This window comes from Botrytis sinoallii, assembly GCF_014898435.1.
Source record: "Botrytis sinoallii strain Bc 23 chromosome Unknown BSIN_017, whole genome shotgun sequence".
Taxonomy (NCBI): Eukaryota; Fungi; Ascomycota; class Leotiomycetes; order Helotiales; family Sclerotiniaceae; genus Botrytis; species Botrytis sinoallii.
The window spans coordinates 24,757-50,283 of NW_024066044.1; the positions used below are offsets into that span (position 1 = coordinate 24,757).

General features: G+C 43.4%; 12 protein-coding genes across 12 annotated transcripts; 6 read left to right on the plus strand and 6 right to left on the minus strand.

Moving 5' to 3' along the window:
- Positions 1 to 2,473: 2,473 nt before the first annotated feature.
- Positions 2,474 to 4,693, plus strand: EAF02_008726 (uncharacterized protein; the record flags this gene model as incomplete). The annotated part of the gene is made up of 2 exons (XM_038904774.1): positions 2,474 to 2,483; positions 2,565 to 4,693. 2 exons carry the CDS (start codon positions 2,474 to 2,476, stop codon positions 4,691 to 4,693), a joined length of 2,139 nt encoding a protein of 712 aa, XP_038755184.1.
- Positions 4,694 to 5,429: 736 nt separating this feature from the next.
- On the minus strand, positions 5,430 to 7,191 carry EAF02_008727 (uncharacterized protein; the record flags this gene model as incomplete). The annotated part of the gene is made up of 2 exons (XM_038904775.1): positions 5,430 to 7,004; positions 7,183 to 7,191. The coding sequence occupies 2 exons, from the start codon at positions 7,189 to 7,191 to the stop codon at positions 5,430 to 5,432; spliced, it is 1,584 nt and encodes a 527-aa protein (XP_038755185.1).
- An 884-nt stretch (positions 7,192 to 8,075) lies between these two features.
- Positions 8,076 to 9,082, minus strand: EAF02_008728 (uncharacterized protein; the record flags this gene model as incomplete). The annotated part of the gene is made up of 2 exons (XM_038904776.1): positions 8,076 to 8,890; positions 8,944 to 9,082. The coding sequence occupies 2 exons, from the start codon at positions 9,080 to 9,082 to the stop codon at positions 8,076 to 8,078; spliced, it is 954 nt and encodes a 317-aa protein (XP_038755186.1).
- A 283-nt stretch (positions 9,083 to 9,365) lies between these two features.
- On the plus strand, positions 9,366 to 10,299 carry EAF02_008729 (uncharacterized protein; the record flags this gene model as incomplete). Its single annotated transcript, XM_038904777.1, has 5 exons — positions 9,366 to 9,401; positions 9,449 to 9,481; positions 9,666 to 9,751; positions 9,938 to 9,991; positions 10,290 to 10,299. 5 exons carry the CDS (start codon positions 9,366 to 9,368, stop codon positions 10,297 to 10,299), a joined length of 219 nt encoding a protein of 72 aa, XP_038755187.1.
- A 414-nt stretch (positions 10,300 to 10,713) lies between these two features.
- EAF02_008730 (uncharacterized protein) lies at positions 10,714 to 11,032 on the plus strand (the record flags this gene model as incomplete). The annotated part of the gene is made up of 2 exons (XM_038904778.1): positions 10,714 to 10,771; positions 10,839 to 11,032. The coding sequence occupies 2 exons, from the start codon at positions 10,714 to 10,716 to the stop codon at positions 11,030 to 11,032; spliced, it is 252 nt and encodes an 83-aa protein (XP_038755188.1).
- An 85-nt stretch (positions 11,033 to 11,117) lies between these two features.
- Positions 11,118 to 12,414, minus strand: EAF02_008731 (uncharacterized protein; the record flags this gene model as incomplete). Its single annotated transcript, XM_038904779.1, has 2 exons — positions 11,118 to 11,875; positions 11,964 to 12,414. The coding sequence occupies 2 exons, from the start codon at positions 12,412 to 12,414 to the stop codon at positions 11,118 to 11,120; spliced, it is 1,209 nt and encodes a 402-aa protein (XP_038755189.1).
- A 379-nt stretch (positions 12,415 to 12,793) lies between these two features.
- On the plus strand, positions 12,794 to 13,357 carry EAF02_008732 (uncharacterized protein; the record flags this gene model as incomplete). The annotated part of the gene is made up of 2 exons (XM_038904780.1): positions 12,794 to 13,143; positions 13,252 to 13,357. 2 exons carry the CDS (start codon positions 12,794 to 12,796, stop codon positions 13,355 to 13,357), a joined length of 456 nt encoding a protein of 151 aa, XP_038755190.1.
- A 238-nt stretch (positions 13,358 to 13,595) lies between these two features.
- Positions 13,596 to 14,969, minus strand: EAF02_008733 (uncharacterized protein; the record flags this gene model as incomplete). Its single annotated transcript, XM_038904781.1, has 2 exons — positions 13,596 to 14,544; positions 14,932 to 14,969. 2 exons carry the CDS (start codon positions 14,967 to 14,969, stop codon positions 13,596 to 13,598), a joined length of 987 nt encoding a protein of 328 aa, XP_038755191.1.
- Positions 14,970 to 15,640: 671 nt separating this feature from the next.
- EAF02_008734 (uncharacterized protein) lies at positions 15,641 to 16,453 on the plus strand (the record flags this gene model as incomplete). The annotated part of the gene is made up of 2 exons (XM_038904782.1): positions 15,641 to 15,681; positions 15,733 to 16,453. The coding sequence occupies 2 exons, from the start codon at positions 15,641 to 15,643 to the stop codon at positions 16,451 to 16,453; spliced, it is 762 nt and encodes a 253-aa protein (XP_038755192.1).
- Positions 16,454 to 17,203: 750 nt separating this feature from the next.
- Positions 17,204 to 20,485, minus strand: EAF02_008735 (uncharacterized protein; the record flags this gene model as incomplete). The annotated part of the gene is made up of 4 exons (XM_038904783.1): positions 17,204 to 18,206; positions 18,401 to 19,475; positions 19,614 to 19,943; positions 20,113 to 20,485. The coding sequence occupies 4 exons, from the start codon at positions 20,483 to 20,485 to the stop codon at positions 17,204 to 17,206; spliced, it is 2,781 nt and encodes a 926-aa protein (XP_038755193.1).
- A 557-nt stretch (positions 20,486 to 21,042) lies between these two features.
- Positions 21,043 to 21,957, minus strand: EAF02_008736 (uncharacterized protein; the record flags this gene model as incomplete). The annotated part of the gene is made up of 1 exon (XM_038904784.1): positions 21,043 to 21,957. The coding sequence occupies one exon, from the start codon at positions 21,955 to 21,957 to the stop codon at positions 21,043 to 21,045; it is 915 nt and encodes a 304-aa protein (XP_038755194.1).
- A 1,450-nt stretch (positions 21,958 to 23,407) lies between these two features.
- EAF02_008737 (uncharacterized protein) lies at positions 23,408 to 25,130 on the plus strand (the record flags this gene model as incomplete). The annotated part of the gene is made up of 6 exons (XM_038904785.1): positions 23,408 to 23,505; positions 23,585 to 24,264; positions 24,313 to 24,632; positions 24,685 to 24,780; positions 24,829 to 25,071; positions 25,122 to 25,130. 6 exons carry the CDS (start codon positions 23,408 to 23,410, stop codon positions 25,128 to 25,130), a joined length of 1,446 nt encoding a protein of 481 aa, XP_038755195.1.
- Between the last annotated feature and the right edge of the window lie 397 nt (positions 25,131 to 25,527).

Here is a 25,527-nt window from a genome sequence, read left to right on the forward strand (position 1 = left end):
GTTTTATAATGTAGAATTTTTGGCCAACTCGTTCAGTCCACAAACCAGTTTGTACGCTACCCAGTGTTCAATTGCTGATGCCTACAAATTATTCAAAATGGACATTTCGAAGATGTATAAAGAATAAGAAATGGGGCCTCTGGATACCAATTCATAGGTCGAGACCTCCCCGTCGTGTACTGTCGCTTAAGTCATCTATAGATATGCTAGACAGCACAGTTTCATGGGCCACAAGATCAGTGAATTGAAATTTGTGGAGAACAAAGTAATAAAAAGATATCTATGAATGATTCGGCTGACCGTTCAACAGCAATCAATATAAGAACGTGGAATAGGGAGACTAACATTCTACAAACAATAGGCATCTGTTATATTTTAAAAGTCAGGGAAAGAGTGTTAACAGTAATGAAAATTTCAGGACACGCTTTTCTACTGTCCCCCAAAACAAAATGAATCGACACAGGAATGTTTTAATAGTGACGATTGAGACTATCTGCAGTCTACCAACTCGATTATTTTGTAAAAGCTTTCACCAGTTTTTAAGTAAAGATTAAAATAGAATTTCGATACAACTACATTGAAGAGAGTGCCAAATACTCAGATACATGTTTGGGAAGTAAGGGAACAGCCATCACATTTATACAGTATATGTTGAAGTTATTCATGATCCTATGGTGACAGAATATCAATGGAGCTAGTCCCAATCAATACTAGTAGAAATATCACTCGATAGATTCTTTCTTCTTTAGCCATTCTAGAACGATGCATCGTAAATGTCTTCATGTTCTACACCTTATGCTTCCAATCATTCCCTATGAAGGGTCATAATCTTCACAGTATATGTGGTTGGCGCCGTTTGACAATCATCCAAAGTAACGAGAACAGACGGCGCACGTCCATGCATTACGCGGCATGGTAACCTTTCCAACTGATGTTTGAGAAACTATCTCAGCCTCCCGAACAGAGATATATAAACAATGCATGCTTATGTTTGTGTGCAGAACGTATGAGATTCAAGATGAGGACCATGTGAATGAGACGTCAACGAGTAAAGTTCTTAATTAATAAGAAACAAGATAGCCACTCTAAAGCCATACATGACTGCTGGATAGAGTTGCATGCTATCTGAACCCCATATAGGAAGGTTGATTTATCTGTGACGAGGGTGTGAACGCATGTAGATCATAGAAAGACTAGGGGATCAATGATCGAGCAACTAACAACTAGTGGTTGTAACCGTCGTTGGTTGGAGTTTCAGTAGATCCTAGAGAAGCACGAAATTACGTGGCCTTTCGTATAGATATGTAGCAAGTTGTAACCCGCATCCAAACTTTGAAGTTGGGTTGGTTCGTATATGTACAGAGAGGATGTGATAAGCAATATACTCGAATCAAAGGAAGAGAGAATCATCAGTTCTCCGAATACTCGTATTGTTATCCCCAACTTTTCGAGGAGGGGAGGAGGGGTTTTCCTTCTAAGAAAAAATCAGAGAAGTTTGTTTGGTGGATTCGGTGGACTTGGTGGGCTTGGGGAGAGTCGAATAGAGTAGGACTGATTGGTTGACGTGTGGAACAATGATGATGGTGCACCATGCAAGTGGACTGGATGGAAAAGGTTATTACTAGTAAGAAGGTTAACGACGGATGTTTTAAATATAGATCTTGTGGCCTTAGACTTGTCTCGAGATATATTAAGGCAGCAAATCTGCTGACTATCTTTAGTTTTTCCGACATGTATCCAATCATATTCTACCATCTTCCCAAGCTTTTATACCAAATTAGGCGGTTCTTGGTAATGTCTTGGGTCCTGCAGTAAATTCATCCGTACCTACCTAGTAAGATTATGTAATCTTCACTAATTCACCCATTCACCAATTCACCACTCAATTTCACATTTTACATTCGCATTCACATTCGTTCATGCATACCTACTAGTCCCTCCAGTATCTCATCGCTATCGCAATACGAAGAATCAATTAATAAATGCTTTTTTAATTAATTAACAAACAAATCAAATCAATAATCCCACCCATTTTCATGTACAAAGTCCCGACCTTACTTTGATCTCAATAGTTTCATTAATTGAAGATCATTCCATTCGTTTTCAGTCTTCTATTCCGTACCTCACATACAGTGCACCCCTTTCGCTCTCTCCGATTTGAATCTTTCGACCGAATGCATTCAAATTCTTAATCTCGACACTCGCGAAACTTCCGAAGAGATAAGGGATTGAGGGAACCTTGGAAAGCTTCATCAGCTGGAGGCGATCACTACTATAGTCCGATTTACCTCACATCTCACCTCATACATACATATACATTCGTAATCTTAATCCTCGCAAAATATCGAAGGGATAAGGGATTGATTTCTATCCTGACCACCCTTCCCATCATTCTACCCAACTTGCCTCGTCTCTCATCACCTCTCGTCACCTCGATACCTTTCACCAATTTCAATCGATTCCCATTCTCCTCATGGGTAAATGTAAATCAGCCCTTCAATAAATCCATCAGCTGTACTTACACCCCAATCAACCTTTGCTAACCAACAATTGTCAATAAATAGGGCGATATGGTGTCATCCTGGACGCGGGTTCGTCAGGGACTCGAGTTCACATCTATAGATGGCTTAACAGTGCCAAAGCACTACAGAATCCCGACGCCCTCACCCTACAAAGTTTACCCAAGCTAGAAACCAACAAGAAATGGACGAAGAAGATTAAGCCAGGCGTATCGACGTTCGGCGAAAAGCCCCAAGATGTCGGTCCAGAACATTTACAACAGCTCCTCGACCACGCTCTCGATATCGTCCCGAAAGATCAAGTGTCCGATACACCAATATTCTTGATGGCAACAGCTGGTATGCGATTACTACCTCAAGTTCAACAAAATGTACTTCTATCCGAGATTTGCGCCTATGCTCAAAAGCATACAAAGTTCGACTTGCCAGATTGTGGCTTACATATCCAAGTTATCCCCGGTGAAACAGAAGGACTGTATGGATGGATCGCTGCAAATTATCTACTCGGAGGTTTCGATACACCAGAAGAACACGCCCATGGCAAGGGACACCATACATATGGATTCTTAGATATGGGTGGAGCGTCAGCGCAAATTGCATTTGCGCCCAATACTACCGAAGCCGAAAAACATGCAAATGACCTCAAGTTATTGCGAATGCGGACTATGAATGGACAACCCGCAGAATATAAAGTTTTCACTACGACATGGTTAGGATTTGGTGTCAACCAAGCTAGACATCGCTACGTCGAAAGTTTAATGGATGCTTCTTATACCAAGGATACCAAAGAATTGCTCGACCCATGTCTTCCAGCCGGCCTCAAAACAACATTGGATGGAGATGTGGTTGACGACTTGAAACTGGCAGGAAAAGACCCAATTTTATTAGGTACTGGCCGGTTCGATCAATGCTTAGCAGCGACATATCCCTTATTGGATAAAGATGCCCCTTGTGCCGACCAACCTTGCTTGCTTCACGGGCAACATGTTCCTGCCATCGATTTTGATGTCAACCATTTCGTTGGAGTTTCTGAGTATTGGCATACAACCCATGAGGTTTTTGAAATGTCACACAAAGATAGAGCCTATGATTTCACGAAATATCAAGCTTTGGTAAAAGATTTCTGTAGCGAGGAATGGGACGACATTGAGAAAGAGGTTAAGAAGAAGAAATGGGGAAAGAAGGTAGATGCCAAGACAGCTCAAGAAGTTTGCTTCAAAGCTTCATGGCTAATGAATGTTCTTCACGATGGAATTGGAGTACCGAGAGTCGGATTGGAGAAGCCAGGACCAAGTTACAATGCGACAAAGGAAATGTTGCTTCACTCGAAAGGCAAAGGTTTCTTGGATCCATTTCAAGCAGTCGACAAGATTGATGGAGTAGAAGTCAGTTGGACATTGGGAAAGATGATATTGTATGCATCTGGTCAAGTTCCTCCAGCAAGTGAGGATGCCTTACCAGTCGGCTTTGGTAGCAATACTTTGGGAGTCCCCACAGACTTTCAATTGGCTGGTTCTAATGCAAATCCCATACCTCAAGACGACGACGATTGGTCTGATGCAGCCGATGATCTCATTGAAAAGGCACATTCTCGATCCACTCCCGGACTTCTCTTATTTCTCTTGATTATGGTACTCTTTGCTTATCTATTCCGAAAGAGAGATAGGAGACTTCGGTTATATAGGGGTGTCAATACAATTTTACGTCGGAACCGTCGACCAGGTAGCCCAAAGAAAGGTTCTCGTGGTTTCTTCGGCACAGGGAAGTTATTCGGATCTCGAGGCTCCACTAGTTACGAACGCGTTTTGGAAGATGGTGATGCCGCTGCTGAGTTCGAACTGGGGGACATTGATTCATCTGAAGAAAACGACAATTCGGATGGAAGTGAAGGATCTCGAGTAGGAAGATCTTCTGGATTAGCAACGCCGAAATTGAATGTGGTTAATTTTGAGGCGGCCAATTATTTTGATAATAATTCGCAGCATGGCCAAGGTATTGGCCTTGGTCTGGGAAGCGGCATTCCAAATGCGTGGAGTAGAAGTGGCCTGGTAGTCAGAACGGAAAGTCGAGAAAGATTGGCTCCTACTTTGCATTCTTTGGGTGCAGGAAGAAGAAGTAGAACGGGCAGTCCGACGAGAAAAAGCCCGCTAATGACACCGCTTGAAGAGTCATGACACGAGAATTCGAGAATGAATGAATCGACAGACCAGTGAAATGAGGAAACAAGTTCTAATTCGAAACTGGGAAGCTTCTCTCTTTATCCTTATTTTATCATGTGTTCTTCTTTTAGCATGGCGCTTTTACTTGGAATGGAACAGGAGTTGAAAACTGGCGTTGAAAATGATGGATGGTGCTGATTGAGTATAAATGACTGCAAGCTTGGCTTGACATATGGCGCAGCTTGTGGATATTCGGTCTATTACAGAGAAGGACATTTGTACATATTTTTAGGATACGCATGGGGTTGCCATTGCAATCTTGAGACGGTGATTGCGAATAGATGGATGGTATATCTGTACTGCACATAGAGCATGAGATGAGAGGCATCATCCAAGTATGCCGGTGAATTAATTTAGTTGACATATATAATCATTTTCTCAAGCATGATTTGGGCGGCTAGTGATATCATCTTGATGGAGTAGATGATAATGTAATGAAATTGTTTCTACAGTGTTCATTTATTGTGGTATGTCATCTCATCTGAAGAAAGCCAATTGGAGAGGAGAAATCTGAAGTAGGAATATGGATTTGTATTTTTTGAAAAGAGATGAGATGGTGGAATTGAATCTGTTCAATCTAACCCTGTCTAATCTGATCTAATCTATTCCCATCTACGATAAACCCCGGCTAATAAACCCCGGCTAAATTGATAGCATGAAACTCGAAGCAAACAAGCATGCAAGAAAGAAATCACCACTGCGGCGATAATAAATGAGTATTCGAAGGAGGCGATTTGTTAGGAAGAGGAACATCAGAATCGGAAATCGCATTAGCGTTTGCGATATTATTGTGGTTATGACTTTGACTGTGACTGTGACTTTGACTGTGATTATAATCATGGTTACGATTATGATATAGAGGCAAAGATGAAGAAATCGATACAGATGGCGGCGGGGACGAAACCCGTGCGATACGTTCGGTGCCCCATAGATGCCGGTAGGATTGGTATGTATCGGCCCAGTTGTAGGGATGAGGAGGTGGGTTTGAGAGTGCGGAGGGGGATTTGGAGGGGGAGGGAGAGGGAAGGGGGCTTAATGGGGATGAGGGAGTGGAGTTTAAGGACTCGAAGGTTTCGTGGGAAGTGGGAGTTTGAGGGATGTAGATGGATTTGTAGGGGGTGGTGTAGGGAGTTGGGTATGCGTATGCGTGTGCGTGTGCGTATTGAGAAGTACTAGGTTCGTGGGTGGAATCGAGAAGAGGAGGATGTGTGTATGTGTATTCTTCTGCACATACATTTTGTTGCGGATCTCTCGTCTCAGAATACGGATGAGAATGAAAATGAGAATGCGAATGTGCATTTCTGTATCCCTCTGCGATTTTCGACGCATGCGTATGTGAAGTTGCTTCTCTGCTTGGATTTGGATTTCCATTTGGATATTGAGATTGAGATTGAAATTGAGATTGAGAAGTGTGTCGTTTTCCCACACCTCGACGTTTGGCAAGCGGCATTTCGTCTTCGGAATCTGCGTCTTTGTCTTCGGTGCGCTCGTGAAGATTGGGTAGGCTGCGCTCCGTGGAATAGGAGGAGAAAGAGGAGAAGGGGGAGTAGGGTTCGAGTTTTATTTGGGGGTTGAGTGGAGGAGAGGAGAATGTTTGGGAGGGGAGTTGGTCGAGAAGAGTTTGAGAGATGGGTTGTGATTCTGAAAGATCGCTTTGCGAGATGTTGGTTTGGGGAGCGGAAGTTGCGGGATGGTTGTGCATGTATGGGTGAGAGGGATATTCGGCGTGCGGGTGCGTGGAAAGTTGGATGAGTGGGGGAGGATCTGCAGGGAATGGAGAGGTTGTGTTGTTGAGTATGGAGTTTTTCCATCCTTGGAGATGGAAATCCGGTTCTGAGATCGCATCTGTGTCCGATTCCGTATTATCTTCAATTTCCCTCTTTCTCTTCCCTTCTTTTTTCTCCACTCCACCATAAGTTTTCATTTCCATCCCCATCCCCATCTCCATCCTCATCCCCATCCCCGTTCGCATTCCGCCTTCCACCCTGTTCCACTCCTTAGCTTCCACTTTCTCCTTCTTTTCAACACCCTCTCTCTCCCTCTTCTTCTCCTTCTCTCTTTTCTCTCTCATCTTCTTCTCTCGTTTCTCCTTCCTTCTTTCCTTCTCTTCTCCATTTCTCTCCCTCTCATCCCCCCCACTCCCAAGATTAATATTCGCATTCGCCCCAATAACCCCCTTTTCAATCTGGCGTTTCAGTCTCGTGTAGCGCATACGTGCAGCGGGAGATTTGAGATTAGTTGTTTGGCCTACGGCTGCGAAATCAATCTATAGGGTGGGGAGAAAGTTGTTAGAGTGAGGAAAGGAAGTCATGGGTGTTGATTAAGCTGGTTGGAAAGGGGGTGGGGAAGATAAAATGGGATAAAGCGTTGGAATATGTTATTTGGAAGACGTCGATATATAATCAAAGTACTAACAAAACATCCTGTCTATGGAATGTACTCACAGTTTTCATATCAGATTCTGTAGACAAATATACAAAAACACAAGATTTTCATCAAGTTGAATTTTTGAGGGCATGGTTTTCTGTTATTCGCGTCCTTTTCCTTTCCACTCTTAAGCTTGCCGAGTTTTGGAAGTTGGCAAGTATTTGGATTGCTGATTCGCCTTTCTTGGTGATATTGAGGGTTGAAGAGTTTAGCGATTTTGGATATGTAATTTTGGAGTGAGATGACGATGTTGTGTTGTATTGAAATGTTTAAGCATGGATTTTGAGAAAGTAATCAATAATCTCTTAGGACTCTCCATCAAGTTGACTTAGGATATGGGAAGTTTGGTCTTCTATATACCACAAGATGATGAAAGCGAACTGTGGATACATGAATGAAACGACAGAGTTTGGGGATGTTTTATTTTTGGGAGGGTATTGGTATGCAGGTTGGCTTATTATAACTGCCTGCTTTCGATGGGAGGTGAAAGCTTGGTGTTTGTTTGAGAGATATGTCAAGATATTCTCCATATATAATCTCTGAATTCCATGAAATTGGGAGAAGTTATTGTGATGCTCTTTGATTGTGAAAAATGGTGAAGGGACTTCAATGGAATTTTTGAAATGTTGTTCGCGCATACAATACAAAATCAATCACGAAAAAAGGTGTACCAAGAAGAATGTGCATCTATGTTTGAAAATGAACAATGACAATCCTGTAATCATTCAACGTAGATATCGAAGCCTAACTTTCGAAAGATCACAAGAAACTCCTCGCTTTCATGCAATAAAGTCCTGATTTCCTTTAACGCCTTATTCATCCTAAGCCAATGTTGGCTGATGATTACTCTCTTTTCTAACGCCCAAAAACTCCAATTTCAAATACACAAGCAACCATTGCATGTACAGTTTCATCTTCTGAATTTGATATCTGCAGTTTCCTTCAGAGCTCCGATAAGAACCCTGTGTGCACCCAAAGCAGCCTGTACCGCATTCTCTGTAAGTTTTTCATAAGATGGATCATCAGTATTAGACTCAGTTGAATGTCCAATATCTCCTTTCACCCAAAGGTCTGTGATCTCATCTCGAGCTGGAAGATATGCCACAATACATGCAGCTAGAATCTCCTTATGTTCAGATGGTACTGGATCCAGAACCAATTCAGTAGAGCCATCCTGCTCTGGAGTGGCCGGTGAACGTACTAAAGCGGCAACTCCGCCAGAAACAACATCAACACAATCGATTCCAGCATCGGCAATAGCCGCAGAAGCAACGGTGATGCAACCACTGAGTACACTCATCATACCCCATCCACCAGCAGTCAACGAACCAAAAGATTTATCATCACCCCACCAATGATCCTCCTCGCCTTCAAGAATCGTGATGTTTATCTCTACTCCACTCTTAGGCCATCTATCACCAATGATTACACCTCTCAATGCCGTTTCCAAATGCACTCCAAGATCCCTTTCACTTGTATCTCTAACATATCCTCGTCTTCTTCTAGCTGCAAATGGCGCATATTTGACATGCGTCTGTAGGATCATATGCGGTGAAAATGCGGCAGACTTAGGTAATGGTCGAGGGCCATGGACGGTACATGCAAGCTTGAGACCAGATGTAGAGAGGGAAGCAAGGCCTGGCGCTGATTGATTTGAGGGTTGAGATGGTTCAAGTTCGAGATATGCGGATCCTGAGGCTGACGGTGTTACACCGGTCTTTAAAACTGATTGGAGATGAGTTGGAATCATTGGTATTGAAATTGATATATATACATACAAATTTTCCTTAAAACATTGGGTTGCCTGTTCCTAGATGGTCGTTCTGGACGATTCTTTGAATCTTTGGTAAGATACTTTAAAAAGACTGGTGGATTTGTTCCACCGGGGGGACCATTTATTCTCCTTCGATCAGACATGATTGATATGAAAATTGGTGAAATTGGCCAACCTAAATTATTATCTATCGTATCTTCTTCTTAGTTTTTACTTCCATCACAAACAGCTGTCTGCGGTAGGAACTATCAACATTTTCTGCCGGGGTCCGGATAAACAGACGGACCGACATAATCCTTGCAGATGTTTTTAGCGTGGTTGAAGCTTCTTAAATTTTCGCGAACCTCGACCAGATTTTCTCTTTTATACAATAAAAAATATTCTTCTGATTTGGTATCGAGATGGTTGCCAATTGCTTCTTAAGCAATGCAATGCAATATATCAGCATTGTCTGGTACAATGGTATCAATGGACAAGAAGTTTAAAACTTCGCGCACTAATATCTTTAGTCGCAGCTGGACCTTCAGTATTCAATTAACTTGGTAAGTTTTTACATCCTTTTTTTCATTCACATCTTCCTGGCCCGGATTCAAACTACACACCTTTTAGTTCTCGGCGATCTCCTGAGCCACGAACAAACATGCATCACCATATGAGCCACGATCTTAATGCTCGTATTTCTATCAGAAATATCTACCTTTTGCAATTGCTAACAATTGTCTCAAGATTATAGATCATGATTGCTTCAAGCAGCACATTCCGACAACACTACCCCGCTATCTATTGCACCTGGAGCAAGAGTCTTCTCATTTGTAAGTTCACCTATCTTCCAATTTCGCGCTCCATACCGTCTTTACATGATGAAAAAAAATTAATCAGTTCTGCTTCTGAACTTTCATGTTGATAACCAATATACCAAAACTTTTCTGATCCAAAAAGACATTACCTCATTTTGCTTTTAACCATCTACGCATTACAAAAGCTAATTGTCACTTCAGTCATAGATTCTTCTCACGTTTCACGTATGCAAGGCGCAACAACGACATTCACAGGTACGGTATACTCTACATCGCCTTCAGCACCTCCTCGTTATGATGATAACAGCTTATCCATTCCATGAATGCTCATCAACCGAACCCTACTCCCGCACCGGACTGGGCCTTCAAGCTTGGGATGATAGGTTGTGGAGCTGGGGTTTCAGAGCTTCAGAGATTCGTCTTGCGTCTTGTAGTTCAAATCTCTGTCGCCGGTTGAAGTGCTTGATTTAAACGGCTTTCTGAACCATTTGGAAATTTATTTTCAGCATCAAACATCACTATTGGTTCTATGCTAATTGATGGTTGCTATTAGGTTCATTTGAGTCTTTGACTTTAAATGCTTGACATGGAGTACGTTGGCTTGGATAACACTCGCAGGTAAGTTTGGAACAAGGTAGGTCCTTTAGTTATCAGCACTATGGAATGATGAGATGTCTTCAGTGGCAAGAAATGTGCATTATCAGATAGTTATAATTTAAATCATTTGCCAATTGCAATATTCATTGTAGCATTCTTGACACCGTGACCTGATACAATCGAAGAAGACCATTTTGTAGCACTGTACCTATTTCCATGTAAATTTGATCTGCAAGTCCTTCCAGCACAGCATCGCCGAAGATGTGATATTACATTAGTCAGCATGACCTTTTTACCTCCAGCTCTGAGTGACTAGCAACATCGCCTGCAACTTATGAGCTACGGATCAAGGAAACCAAAACGATATCTCGTGATTCGCAATGCCTGCACTTTGGCCCTTGATTCTAGTGATGTCGATTGGCATTACGCTTTTCATCGGCATGTGATCCTGTCCCAAACCATTCCTACCCCTCACACATCACTCAAGCACTAACGAAAGCTACAGCATGGATGATACTCACCTCATGTCTAGGTGAAGGAGCTCGTCGTCATATTTCAGGAATGTCATATAATCCCCGAGAAGCCATATATGACAGTAACTACATGGGAGCCATCACATCCAATGGACACGGTACTTGGAACCAATTCGAGATGCAAGATATGTTAGGAGATCATATTGAACATTCCGATTCCGAGTAAAGTTTCCTATCCGTCTCCAACGCCGGTGCTATGCTATATACAAATTTTGTCCATACAATTATTGAATGGGGGAAATTATGATGATCTAAAATTCAATATCGACTTTGGTGGCTTTTCCTCCCTTTCCATCGATGTCGATCCCGCCCTTTTGTTCTTCCCCTTCGTCTTCGACGGGTGGTAAACTGTAGGGTTTGATCACCAGTCCCTTTCTTCTACTTAGCGAGAATGCCAAATCGTCGCCAGCGAATCCAGCACTTCCGCCGCCCTTCTCGTGGAATATGGGTAGGCGATGGATTTTGAGCATTCCTTGTGGAGGCTCTTCTTGAGCGGGATTGGAGGAGCTGGACGGTGTGGCTTTGGGGATGATGGCTATGGATGGGAAGGGAGCGATTTCGAGGACTCCGTCGCTGAGGAGCTCGATCCATTTTGTGAGAGCGGTAGTGCGGGGGTGTAGGGGGAGAGGGAGGGTCAGCATGAGAGTTAGTCGGGTGGGGTGTTGGCGGAGTAGGGCGCGGAGAGCGTGGAGGAAGGGGAGGATGTGGTGGGGGAGAGATGCATGCGAGGGGTAGAGAGCTGGTGAGAGGAGGGAGGGAATTATGATGCGGTGGATAGTCGTAGGAGGGGTTCGGGAGAGTTGAGTCGAGAGATGTTGGAGGAATGGTGCGAAGGGTGATTTTGTATCGTTTGTCGTATCTGCGAATTCGAAGTCGGGTCTGAGAATCGTGGGTATGAAATGCATCTGAGTAGACGAAAGTGGAATCAATCGTTTACTAAGATCGAAGTCGTGACAGAATATTGAAGGCGGACCTGAGGAGCCAGTACTTGATTGCACAGTGTTTCTCTCTACACAGAAATAAGAGCATTAGCTTTTGTAATTCGATATTATATTCTTCTACGAATCGGTCAAACATATATACAAAGGGCCACCCACCTCTAGCACCACTCGTCCCAAATTCCCCCAATCTCTCATATCTCCATGCAATCTTCATCTTATCATCTGCCGCCTTACTCTCCGCATCTTTCTTCGAAGAAGATCCCTCCGCAACACCCATTCCGGGCAGTTCTCTTCCCCATCCTTGATGCATCCCCAAAACGTGAATATGATGTCCTTGCAACACTCCCTCCGCAGCATAATATTTCAACAACGTGCCCCCAAAATCTGTAGTCCCACTCTCCTCAAGTAGCAACGAAGTGCCGAGGGCAAGTCCCGCATGACCAGCTAGTATAGAATCGAGCGAACGGATTCCCGTCGATGTCGTTGGACGACCATCGAGTGGTGAGGGACGAATACCAGGAATAGGTGCTACTTTTTCCGGAATAGGAGTCTGCGAAGTTTGGATTCCCGGTTGCGCGATTGCCACGTTACGTTTTCGGAAAGCCATTTTGGAGAAAATTGGTGGTGTCAATTATGACGAGAATTAATTTTGGTGCTCGCGGGGTAGGTGTTTTATGGGATTCACATCCCACCCAAAGCGAGCCACTTGCTATTAATTTTTTTTGCGCCGGAACATTCGTTTGGCCGATCTCCGTCTAGATTTTCGATGTTTTTGGAAGAGTGCAATATTTTGCGAAAGACAAAGCTTCTATTTACTTACAGCATCGCCATTTATACCACACTCTCGAATTCTTGAAGTCGAAGTCTAGCAGACTAACATTTCGATACCTCGATCAATTTACACTAAGATCAATATAAACCCCCAAAGATCCTCCAGTTCGAATACTACCATCGCATTTTCCACAATCTCCAATTTCTAACCCACAATGTCTGGTCCTCAAGACGCGCAACTTTTCGACGAGCACTTCACCGTTAACGAATTAGATCATAAGAAATATGTACGAGTAGGACGTATCAAGGCGACCTCCACGGTCGATCACTCCGTCTCCATGCTTTTGGATATCAATACCGAGCTATTCCCATTAGCCGTCGGCGACAACATTCGCGTTGTGCTTGCGACATCTCTTAACTTGGATGGCACAAAGGATGATGGAAAGGGATGGAGAGATGCTAATCGCATGGGATTGGGGGGCGAGGCTACGCTTGCGGATATGTTTGATTATGTTTGTCATGGGAAGATTTATAAGTTTGAGGATCAGGAGAACAGTGATCTTATGTAGGTTTCTTCTTCTTCTTGAGATTGAGGATTGGGTAGATTGTTTGCTTGCTATTTGGCTATGGTATCTATCTTTGTTGTGAAATGGTTGACTGACTTCTAATATAGTAAGGCATATATCTCCTTTGGTGGATTGTTAATGGGTTTGGAGGGTCCTTATAAGAAGCTTACACCTCTAAGAGTCGACTATGTCTACCTCCTCATCAAGAAATAGATAGACTTGAAAAACTGCCCGGGAAGCCGAAAACGAATAGAGGAAAGGACTCGCTATCTATGTTGTGGTGAACTCCTTGTGAGGAATCTGGCAGACGAAAATCGATAGTTACAAAACCCGATTTATCGTATGCATATGTGGTTTTGCATTTGCGTGGGGCGTTGTGGATGGGAAATTGAAAAAGTCTTGAGGGCGTTCAAGCACCAGATACCTTTTAAAATCTGGAATACTAAAATATTCAAATATTGTGTGGTCCTAGAAATGGCAATTTTCTATGAATCCTGCTCTTGATCTCATCGAAATCGCTCTCATTTTCCCTTGTAAATATGCCATATCTGATGAAGAAATCCAATAGAACAATTCCGCAATTGGGTTTGAACTCTCCCAACTTCATGTGCTCCTGAACTTCCTCTACTGTCCAAAGGTAGAATTGTTCTACCTCGCTATCATTCGGTTTAGGAATGACATCAGCAGGCAACTCCAAATCATAAATGTATTCGCATTCAGGCTGCATCAAACCCGTTTCTCCTCCAGCAGTGGCTCCCCGTACATGGAAATACGTAAGAGCGCCGTGAGCCTTTGCATTTTTCCTCACAACATCTTCTGGAAAACTGGCTTCTTCCATACACTCTCTCACCAAAGCCTCAAATTTATCTTCTCCCGTAGACATTCCTCCTGCAACTGTGTTGTCCAACATAGATGGATATGTCTGTTTTGTGGCCGAACGTCTCGGGACCCACAATTTCATTCCGTACTTCACTTCGGGACAGCGTACATATGCCATCATGTGAATTCCATAACCGAGAATGCCAAATAAAACAGAAGCGCTACGTTCAATGGACCAGAGTACTTCATTTCCGGGACCATAGACGGGATATAGCTCATCACGCCAGCCGGATAGAACTTCGAAGGTTTTGTTGGTGCGCCAGTACTCGCATGTTGCAGCGACGGCTGCGCTCCGTTCGGGCTCGGTGGCTTGCGTGAAGAGGGATATGGTGCGTTGAGATTGGTTGACGCTCATTTCTCCTTTGATGCTGGTGGGAACTTTGAGGAGAGCACGGTAGACGGGGAGGGTGATATAGCCCAGGGGGTAAGTGGTGAATGTGGTGGGGTCCTCATGGATGAGAGTGTAGAGGGTGGAGGTTAGAGTTGAGTGAGCGGTAGCATCTTTCTCTGGGTAGGGAAATCTGAGGATATATTAGTTGGGGGTGCAGCTAGAGAAAACAATGATAGATTGTGCAAGAGAGCTTTGAGGGTCAGGATAAGATTGGTGTGGTTATACAGTCGAGTGGAGTAGTTTCCTATGTTCAACTTGAAGCTTGGAATTTTGCTCAATTCAAAACCGCTCTTGGGGACATTGGCTTCTATTCATCCTTGTAGCCCAATGTACCTTCAGGCGGATTAAAACTTCATTGACCAACCACTTGGTAGTGTAATAAAATTTTGTATTCTCCAAGAAGCAGTCCAAACCCCACACCTCCCTCAAAAGCCACCACCCACTCAGCCATTTCCATGCAGTGATACCATCTAGCAATAGCCAAGATAATGAGAGAACTCAAAATAAAAATACTTACGTATCGCACTCATTGACAAGATCTAAATAAGTCTTCATGATGTCTCTCTCTTCCTCTAGATATTTTCTCTCTAGAAATGCGTGATTCGTATGCGTTGAATAAAGTGTATCCAAAAAAGAAACTTCTACTAAATGTCAAATATATTTCTACAACCAATATCCAAAGGTTAGATTTCTGAGTCTTGCAAGGAAGAGTATTTCAAAAACCCTTTATAAAAATATCAATACAGTACTACTGCTAGTGCAATTATACCAAGGTGTATTGAAACTCGGGAGTCAAAATTAGCAAAGACTGAGTGAATCGATGGCCGAAATTACTTTGCAGTTTGCACCCCCACCACGCTCAAAAAAGCTGCCCCGCTCAAGCCCCGCAGTCTCATTGTTAGCTCCTCATATCGTAGACGCAACGAGAACTTTCACGAATGACGTTAAAATTCCTTAAGCTTACTTAGTGAAAACAGTTACCTCAATCCAAAATCCGCATTTATTTCTTCAAACTACATCTACAAGCAATTTTTATCATTTAACAAAGCTACCAATTTATTTAGATACAGTCATTGTATTATGTTAATTCGTGTGATTCGTATTGTTTGAGCACAAATTGGAGCTCTGATCAGCTAGCTACACACATACCTGAGTAGCCATTATTCTTATCATACGTCACATCCGCATCGCAATCACACAACGCGCGAGAATCTCACAAACTCACCATGGAGCAAGCTCCCCCTTCACTATCCCAATTATTTGGCATGTAAGTTCATCTCTCCTCATCTCTAACCCCCCAATCTCGCTTCCCAGCCAGCCTAACAAACAAAAAACTAACCTCTCTCCCTCCTTCAGAATTCCTACCGGTCTCTCACCAATCACAACTCCCACCTCTGCCCCCTCCCCAACATCCTTTACCTTTACCCTCCCCGCCCGCTCCTACCAACACATTTGCGTCTTCATCCTCCCCGGAATCACCCTCCCCCCCCTCCACCGCCGCCGCAGTCTACATCTCTCTCCCGCCCTCCCCCACCGGCGCATCAACCGATCCCCCCTTCAAATTCCTCGGGGGCATCGGCCCCGGAAAAGAAAGCGCCATATTCAAAATCAACCGCGACATTTCCTCCTCTCAAGCACCCAACAATGCCCCCGAAGTCGACATGGACGCTGAATCCTCAACGCCCCAAATGCAAGGCGAAATCACCATCGGAATCTCTCTCGAGAGCGCCGAATCAGTATCTGCACAAATGGCACAGCTATCTTCGTCCCATTCTTCCGCAGGCGCATCGTCGTCAAATCCTGGAACCTCTTTAGTTCTCTCCAGGCCTCAGCCCACGAATACGGATACGCTGGTCCTGGCGCAACGCATAATAAAAAATGCGTTTAATTTCCTCGCGAGTTTTAGCGGTAATATCATGGATGCGGGAAATGGGAAGGGGGTGGAAGTTGTGCCTCTCAAGGCGTTTGAAGAGTGGTGGAAGAAGTTTGAGGCGAGGGTGAGGAATGATCCGGGGTTTTTGGAGAAAGATGGGGATTGAGTGTTCCATCCCAAGCAGGAATGTAAAGAAAATGGTGAAGAATGAAATGCGGTTCATAGAGAGTAGATGCGAATTGGGTGGATGGAGAGAGATAGGGAACTCAGATTCATCTATCATGCTTTGAGCATCTTTGCGCGGGAAGTTGCACAGTGGGGCCATCGAAAAAGAGACAGGACAGGAACAGGAGAAAAGCAAAATAAGCGGAGATGCGATCCCCCCTAGTGATCATATTCGACCATTTCAGGACAGAATTGGGATTTGCAGAGATCACACAGAGCTCTGGATATAAAGGCGCTATTTGCACGACATGCTACACGTCAGGATTAGACGGAGATATCACAAGATAGTAAATAATAATCATTTCAAATAAAGATGTACTGAATCACACGAATCAAGCGAATTGAAGTTTCGGGTAAGATTAGTGATGAATATTATGTGCGTTATTGTGATATGTGCTCATGTCATGATAAATACTACTGACTCAGATCACATCACATAACATAGGTTAATCTAATGATACAAAAGAAAAGACAAAACTTTGTACTACTCCTCGCGATAAAATCCCCACGCCCTTGGAAGAAAAGAAAAGAAAATCCCACTCTCTCTACTGTCAACTATAAATATGCTCGTACCGCACGAACATACTTCAAATCCCCACCACAAACTGATGAGTGTCATAGCCAACAAATCATTCTGTGCACCCATTCGTACCCATCCTGTCAAGGTCCTACTCTCACCCTTATCCCCCCACTATGGAACAAAGATCCTACTGAAACTCACCACATCCCTCCTACAACAAACACATTTATCGAAATTATTCATCGCAAGCGTAACACGACAATCGTCGCATAAGCTTAAGCAACGACAAGGCCACACGATCACACTTCTGGGTGAGCTCTGGCAGACCACGCATTGTGGGCCATTCTCTCCCATGCCGGATGCACCTTGCATCCAGGAAGCAGGTTCTTGGGTGGCTTTTTGATAGTTGCGTTTGGAGATGATGAGATGCTCGAGGATTTGGGCTTCTTCGTCTGGAGAAAGTTTGCCCGATGGATCGGAAGGGATGAAATTTGGGGGGCGTTGAAGAGTGGATGTTAGGACATGTGCTCGTTCCCTCTGAATGATGTCGCGGTAGCGGGAACGGGTTAGTATTTTATCGCTTGAGAGGTGGAGTGAGAGGGCTTGAGCTTCTGCTCTTTGTTCGGGGTTTCGAGGGTGTAGGAGTTGAGCTAGATCTGTTGTGGATAGGGGCGTGTCGAGAAACGGACTAGATTCTCGCGATGGATGAGGTGATCGTTGTGTGGGAGTTCTTTGACCATCTGTAATGGCATCGTCCGACTCCCAATCTCGTTCATCTTCTGTCGAATATGAGATTACACTGGTCATGTCATCTTCGATGTCTTTTTTCTCGGGACTGAATGTCCCACTGTTATCATCACTTCCCCACCAGCCGCCATTCAGCCACCATTGATAGAGACTGGAGTCCAACTCAGTCTCTCTGTGTCGACTCCAATATTCTTGGCTGGTCTTAAGTCGCCTTCTCATTTCTACTTCTACATCCACATGGTCATCTTTGGGTAGAGTCAATTCTCCATCGATATTCAGAAGCCAGAAGTTAAGTGTATCTGGGTCATTTGCTTGCACGGCTGTGCTGGCGGGGTCTCTCTTTGTTCGCGATACAAGCCACAGAAGCCAGCCTGGGCGGCTTTGAATTCCAAGCCAACTCATAAACATCAAGATACATGTTGCCCACCTGCAATCCATAAATTAGCAATTGTCAGCATGTACAGGGGTTTGGCGTGCGCAAAGGTGAGTTTGGAAATAACTAGGTAGTTATTGCAAGCAGGTTTGTGATACCATTCTGCACGTTCCCAATAAAGTCATCCATTGTCAACCTGTTGATGAATGGGAACTTCTGTGAACTACAAACGACGGGAGATTACTTACCAGCTAAGAATTAATCTATTGATTCCAAGAAAGAACTCCAATGCCATTACCCAACGCCCACTGCGCTCTGTAGCACCAACACCATCTCTGACTGATCGCTCTTGTCCTTTGGACTTTGCATTCTTCTGTGCAGTCATCTCGCGCGCATAGGGACTGTTATTCTTTTGTGGAAGTACCCTCTGATTAGTAGCCGCTACGAGACCAACGTTATGAGGCATATGATCATCTATAGCAAGCTCAGATTCATGAGCTTTAAAACTTGGGCCTAGCCATTGTGCTCCAGTCTCTTCAATCTCACGTAGACGATCATCTTCGAGCCAGGTATTAGGTTTGACGTTTACCCCTCGACTCTCATTCAGATAAACAGCTTCACTAGCCATAGTCATAACAGCAAATCCTGTCCTTAGCAGAGCCGTATAGAAGTCCATGTGCATTGTTATTCGGATACTTGACAATGGGACATTCGCTTGCATGTTATGATGTGCATTGATCACTCTCTGCGAGAAGGATAATCGAGGGCGAGGAGTATCTGGCATATTTTGTCCAACTTGAATGTTGGACTCGTCGACACCACTAGCAGGGGCTAATGTAGACAAGATCAATGCAACGCCGTATATGATTGAGCATATGATAATAACCGCACAGACGAGAACATGGGGAATAAATCCAATAATACAAACCGTAGGAAACCTCAATAATGCTTGGCTTGAAGGATGATCGAAAGAAAATGACACGAGACTCCATACAATCACAGACATGAATGATATGCCCCAGAATCCGGTACTAAGTAGCCGAAATCTTCCTTGAATATCGAAGATTGCAAGGATGTGACTACTCAAGTGATTCATAACTGAGAGAAACCCTACAAGTAGAACTTCTGGCGTGGTATTTATTTTCTTCATGATCATGGAGCGTGTAACAGCAAATTGAGTGGGTCCAGCATTTGAGTTGTCTTCCGCTGGAATCTTGATCTTGGTAAAGCCAACAATTTGAGCACTAATAGCGGCATCGGCCTCAGCAAAGGCTAATGAGTGTTCGAAGAGCGTCATTCCCGTTTCAGCTGCGACCTGACGACCTGGATGTTGTTAGGTTACATACTTATGGTATACCCAAGCTATCATAGAAATGAAGGAGAATTTGAACACCATAATCCTCTAGCACTATCTAGAGCATGCAAACAAAAGATGAATGGAAATAATATGGGGAAGCTTACCTTGAACAGCGCAGGACACTGTTTCGACAAATTGACTGAAGCTAAATGTTTTGAATAAAGGCCATAGAAGTGATAAAGATCCGGAAAGATCGTATGTGGTGTGAATTCCCTCCTCAGAATTGGTCTCGTTCCCCACAGTGTAATTACTGGGAATCATACTCACCGCCAGACATGAGGATGAATCCTTAGCACCAAACAGGAGGGCTTGACTGAACGTATGCAGGGGACCTCCATCCTGGGTGAACAGGAGGTTGTGGGATTTTGAAGAATTACCCCACCGTAAGTAACCAAAATAGGGATGTTTGGCATTGTATTGATTGCAGCAACCATCTGGCTTGAACGAGAAGTAGTATTATAGGTATTATTCGTAATAGGAAGCGTGGTTTCCATGTAAATTCGAGTGGCCTTCTCGTGCTGGCCATTATGTGCGTGCGATTCAAAACGATGGCCATCACTATACACCCAAGGGCCCATTTGCTTGTGGCATAAGCAAACAAACCCCCGAGACTTCGCGCACTCTCCAAAGAGAATCTTGAGCTTTCCATGATATTCTCTTCCGTCAATGTTTCCGAGCTGGTCTCTACAATCTGTCTTATGCCCGCAACTGCTGCGGCAGTTATCGTTTCTGCGGGATCAGGTATGCCAGATCCAGTAGCCTCTGGGATTATTCGTGCTGCCATCCTTATACCCAATATATTATCAACACTTTCCGGAACTGCAAGAAAGGAACCGAGTTTCATGACCATTCGCGGTCCTGCCAAAGCAAAATCCCTTGCAGACGGCACATATTGCGTAACATTAACTGCGGTCCAGTTCGTCCACGAAGTAATGTCAAATTTTGTACCATTATCGAGCATTGTTGGAGTAGCCATGATAAGCTAAGATTCGAATCAATGCAAACGGCTTAGGTCGTCACAAAGAGATAATTAGTCGATGTTTCTTGGTCTCACCGGACCATCAAAAAATCCAGATAAAGAGCATCCTCCTGGGCCAAAAGGAAGAAGAATATGACTGAGATGTTGACAGTCAATAAAGTTAATGTCGAAAGGAGAAATCCAAACATCCCCATGGACTTATTATTGATTGTCTGATGCGACCTCAATTAATGTTTCGGAATACGTTGTTCCGGCCGATTCTAGAATGCAAGGTGCCGTAGTGATATTCAAAAGAAGCTTAATAAAGTTACATTATCGGAGGTGGGAGGGGTGAAAGAGATGAAATTCTGATTAGTACTTCGACATCATTAACCTCCATAGATCAAAATGCAATGTATTGGAATATTGAGAGGCTTTTGATTGGGATGCTGCTTTCAAAAATTATCACCTAGTTCATACATTGGTCTTGAAGGCATCACTTGGATTTGACAAATGCAATTGAATTTCATTTTCGATTCATTCTTCATTAATAAGGTAGATATATCATTCTTGAATTACATGCCACCCCATTCTATACAGAAGGTTCTTACTCCATCGTTTTTCTCCTCATCAGATTTCTTCTCAGGACTTTCGCCACCGATCAAGAAGCCTTTTTTGACACCAGTACCTAACCTACCACCTCCAACTATGTCCAGCAACCGGATTTCTTCATCCCATTCATAACCTGTCGCTACGAAGTGACTGTGAAAGCGTAAAGGATCTCCTGGATATACAGTATAGTCGCACCCGAATCGGAGACCAGGTGTCATGAAGTAGTCACGAGAGTGCAAGTGAGCAAACAAAGGATAAGATGAAGGAACGGATGGATCTGAACTTGATGGAAATGTTTGGGGTGAAGATGATGAGGGATATGAAACAGTTGGTGTGATACCCCAAGATTTCCTGGATGAGGATGCGACAGCAGAGGCTCTAGAGGCAGGGCGTTCATCCTCGAATAAAGGGTCTGGATCATTGGAGATAGCATCTTGATGATCATTACTTGCACGAGATGTACTTGGTAACGATCCATTCCCACCTTTCAAAGCTTGCTTTGCTAGAGCATTCTCAGTGCGCTTTCTGGCTTCAGTATCGGCAGCCCTTTTTGCTTTGAATGCCTCGGTTTTGAGGGACTCTAGGTGTTTCTTCCTGTCCAGGCCTTCCAGCGAACTGAAGTTTTGTTTGTGCCAAGGGGTATCCTCAACAATGTACGCAATCTTCTTATCGACGAGTACTTTGGCCTCTTCTGGTAGTAACTCTACTGGTAGGCCAAGGAACAAGTTCTGTTGTGGAATCTGCGGAATGGTGCCAGTCAAAACACCACAGATATGGTAAGTCCTACGAAGGTGAGTCACTACATCTATGTCGAATAGCAAATACCGGCCAGCAATGAATGATATGGCAACGGGCTCTGGAACAATGTTCGGAGACATTTTGAATTGGAGCTCAAGACTATAAGTTACTTTATCACGTTAGTAAACGATTCTATTGTCAAGTGGTAGAATGTACAATGATAAATTCGAGGTTCGATGAATCATGAATTAAAACATATTTTAAGACATCATGTCCAGATAAATCTGGTTGTCAGGGGATTGACAGATCGGTTTTGTAATCATATCGAAAGAGGGAGATGAAGAGATTGCACAAATGTCACTTACCAAAGGTTGTTGAATTGCTGTCGACTTTCCTTCAATTAAGAATTGTGGAAGATTGAAAATTTTGGATCGAAGAATGTTTTAAATTTTTGTGCGAAGAGAATTAAAAAGAGCTTCTCACTAGCTTGTGCGCTAGCTTAGGTCATTCGACCAAACCTTTTCTGGAAGCATTGTGAGCCTGAACAGGTCTCAGGCACCAAGCACACGTGAGAGGACCTGAGCACTCGGTGGACCCCTAGAGTCAAAAGGGTATCTCCATAGGTACTTCGTACACTTTCATTAATGTCGACTTATGTGCCAAGCTTATTCTTGGGCCACTCTCGAGCCACTCACTGTATGACCCAGCTGTCATATCCGAAAGTTCTTAACCCTTACCAAGCTGGAGCCCCTTTCAAGATTTACAGCAGATGTAGGTAGTTTATTAGGTATCCTGTCAAGGTAAAAAGTTAGACAACTGGTGAATTAATTATAAAACTTCCCATTAAATTGCTGAATCAGCCATAATCACACCTACCTACCTACCTAGTAGGTAGATACCTATCGAGATATTTAAATAAGCTCAACATTGGCGTCTAATCGCTTAAATTAAAGTATGGCTCGTTCGACGTTTCAGACTTTCAGTGATGGGTTTGCTGGAGTAGCCGTTCATGAGATAGATATGTATATATCCAGTAGGCAGGTAGGTCTTTATTAGGGAGGTAGGGTCAATCAATGATAGATAAACTCTATGGATACGTCTTTTCTTCATGGAATGTCCAACTTTAGACGTCAAGAAAAGAGCAGACTTGATATCGTTCTTCCATACTTCGTACTGCATCTTCTTCAATTGTGAGTTGAAATGAATGAAAATTACAATTGATTATTATTCCATCTTACAGTACCAACAATTACATGATTCATTACTATGTAGATATGATTGGTACATGCAAATTCTAAGTTCAATTACGTCGTATAGAATCCCCTGTAAATTGTCTTCCGTATGTAGGGAAGTTGTGGCTAAGGTTCTTTTTTGGGTTTGAAGCAAGTTCCACTCAAGGAACACGAATCCACTCAGCAATCCCCCCTGCTCTCTCAGAAGTTAGCTCATACTTTGAATTAAAGTATTCTATTCTGATATACACAACCTTCAAATTTCCACAACCAACTGTCAACATTGACATTCGGCCATCTGGGTTCATTGTAACTCTTTTGATTGTTACCCTCTTATGCATCTGCATCCTCACGCAAAATGATGCCCAGGCATCAAGCAACCGCATATTCTAATGGATACCCTCGCAAGAGCGATCCATACTCTAAGAGCGACACATACTCCATATCACCACATAGGTTCGTGCAGATCGAATTGAATACCCAAACTCATCGCCACAATTGTGCATTTCATCTACTAACAACATTTCGAATACAGGTTCCAACCAAGGACGTCACCGCCAGCGCTGCGCCGTCGAAGGCAGCTTCTCGTTCGTTTGACTCTCGTCTTAGTATTCGCATTAGTAGTTGGACTGTTTATATGGCCTGGTGCCGCGGTCCTTCCAGTATTATCCTTTGGCCTCATATCCTCAGGGGAGGACTTTCAACTCGAAACCGTTCGATATTACGATCTTTCAAATGTACAAGGGACGGCTAGAGGTTGGGAGAGAGAGGAGCGGATCTTACTTTGTGCCCCCCTTCGTGATGCCGAGCCCCATTTGCCAATGTTTTTCGCGCATCTTCGTAATTTTACATACCCGCATCATCTTATAGATCTTGCATTTTTGGTCTCTGATTCCAAGGACAACACCCTATCTTTGCTCTCGGAGCTTTTGGAGAAATTACAAGCCGACGAGGACCCAAAACAACCATATGGTGAAATATCTATCATCGAAAAGGATTTTGGTCAAAAGGTCAACCAGGATGTAGAGAGTCGTCATGGTTTTGCCGCACAAGCAAGCCGAAGAAAGTTGATGGCACAAGCTAGAAATTGGCTTTTAAGCGCTGCATTACGTCCTTATCACAGCTGGGTCTACTGGAGAGATGTGGATGTCGAGACTGCACCTTTCACAATTCTAGAGGATCTGATGCGTCACAATAAGGACGTCATCGTACCTAGTGAGTGATGGTGTGTAATTTCTGTTACAATTGGCTAATGAGTTTTAGATGTTTGGAGACCATTGCCCGATTGGCTTGGAGGAGAGCAACCTTATGATTTGAATTCATGGCAAGAGTCCGAAACAGCCTTAGCCTTAGCTGATACTCTTGACGAAGATGCAGTTATTGTGGAGGGATATGCGGAATATGCGACATGGCGTCCCCATCTTGCGTACTTGAGAGATCCATATGGTGACCCTGATATGGAAATGGATATCGATGGTGTTGGAGGTGTTAGTATTTTGGCCAAAGCCAAGGTTTTCAGATCCGGTGTCCATTTCCCTGCCTTCAGTTTTGAAAAGCATGCCGAGACTGAGGGATTCGGAAAGGTTCGAAACTCTTTCTACTCTTTTGTTATGCTCATGCTAATTAAAAGAACAGATGGCAAAACGAATGAAGTTCTCGGTAGTTGGATTACCTCATTATACTATTTGGCATTTGTATGAGCCAAGTGTGGATGATATTCGTCACATGGAGGTCAGTTGCATAATATTGGGCTTTCGACAAATCACTTACGATTTTTAGGAAATGGAACAAGAGCGTATTGCTCGCGAAAATGAAGAAAAGGAAAAGGCAGAACGTAATAAGAAGATGAAGGAACAGTTTGATGATCCAACTCCACAATGGGAGAAGGATAAGAACGTCATCGCAGATGAAGCTCTCAAGGAGAAGAAGGAGAAGGAGAAAGCTGAAGTTAAAGCTAAGGAAGACGATGGTGCTGCAAAAGCTCCAGACTCCGAGGCCGAAGAAAGTAAGCCAAAGGACAAAGTAAGAATGTTATAAAACTCAAGTATTAGCATCATTGTTGACTGGTTTAGGTACAATAACCGAATTCATTTGATGGGCGTATAAGGAAACTTGGTTTAAGTGAGTAACACGCATTAGCTTTTGGCTGGGCCAGTTCTTGACAAGGCTACGAGGATATTTAGAAAATGATCACAACTCGACGAACTATTTCTATCTTATGGGTTGAGAGAGGGGAAAGGCATTCTTGATGCTGAATCGTAAATACGGGGGTGGCCTTTCAGCACTTGAGTCTTAACTTTGAAGTGTAATCTAGGATGGAGTTCTTGTAAAAACACACAGCAGTATTATAGAATTGAATTATTGATTAACAACCTATCTTGCGAAACATCGAAGCAGTATCTTTTCTGCTTTCTTTTTGCTTCTTGAAATTTCATTTCATCTTGTCTTGGGTAACCTTAAGGTTATTTGGCTGTCAGG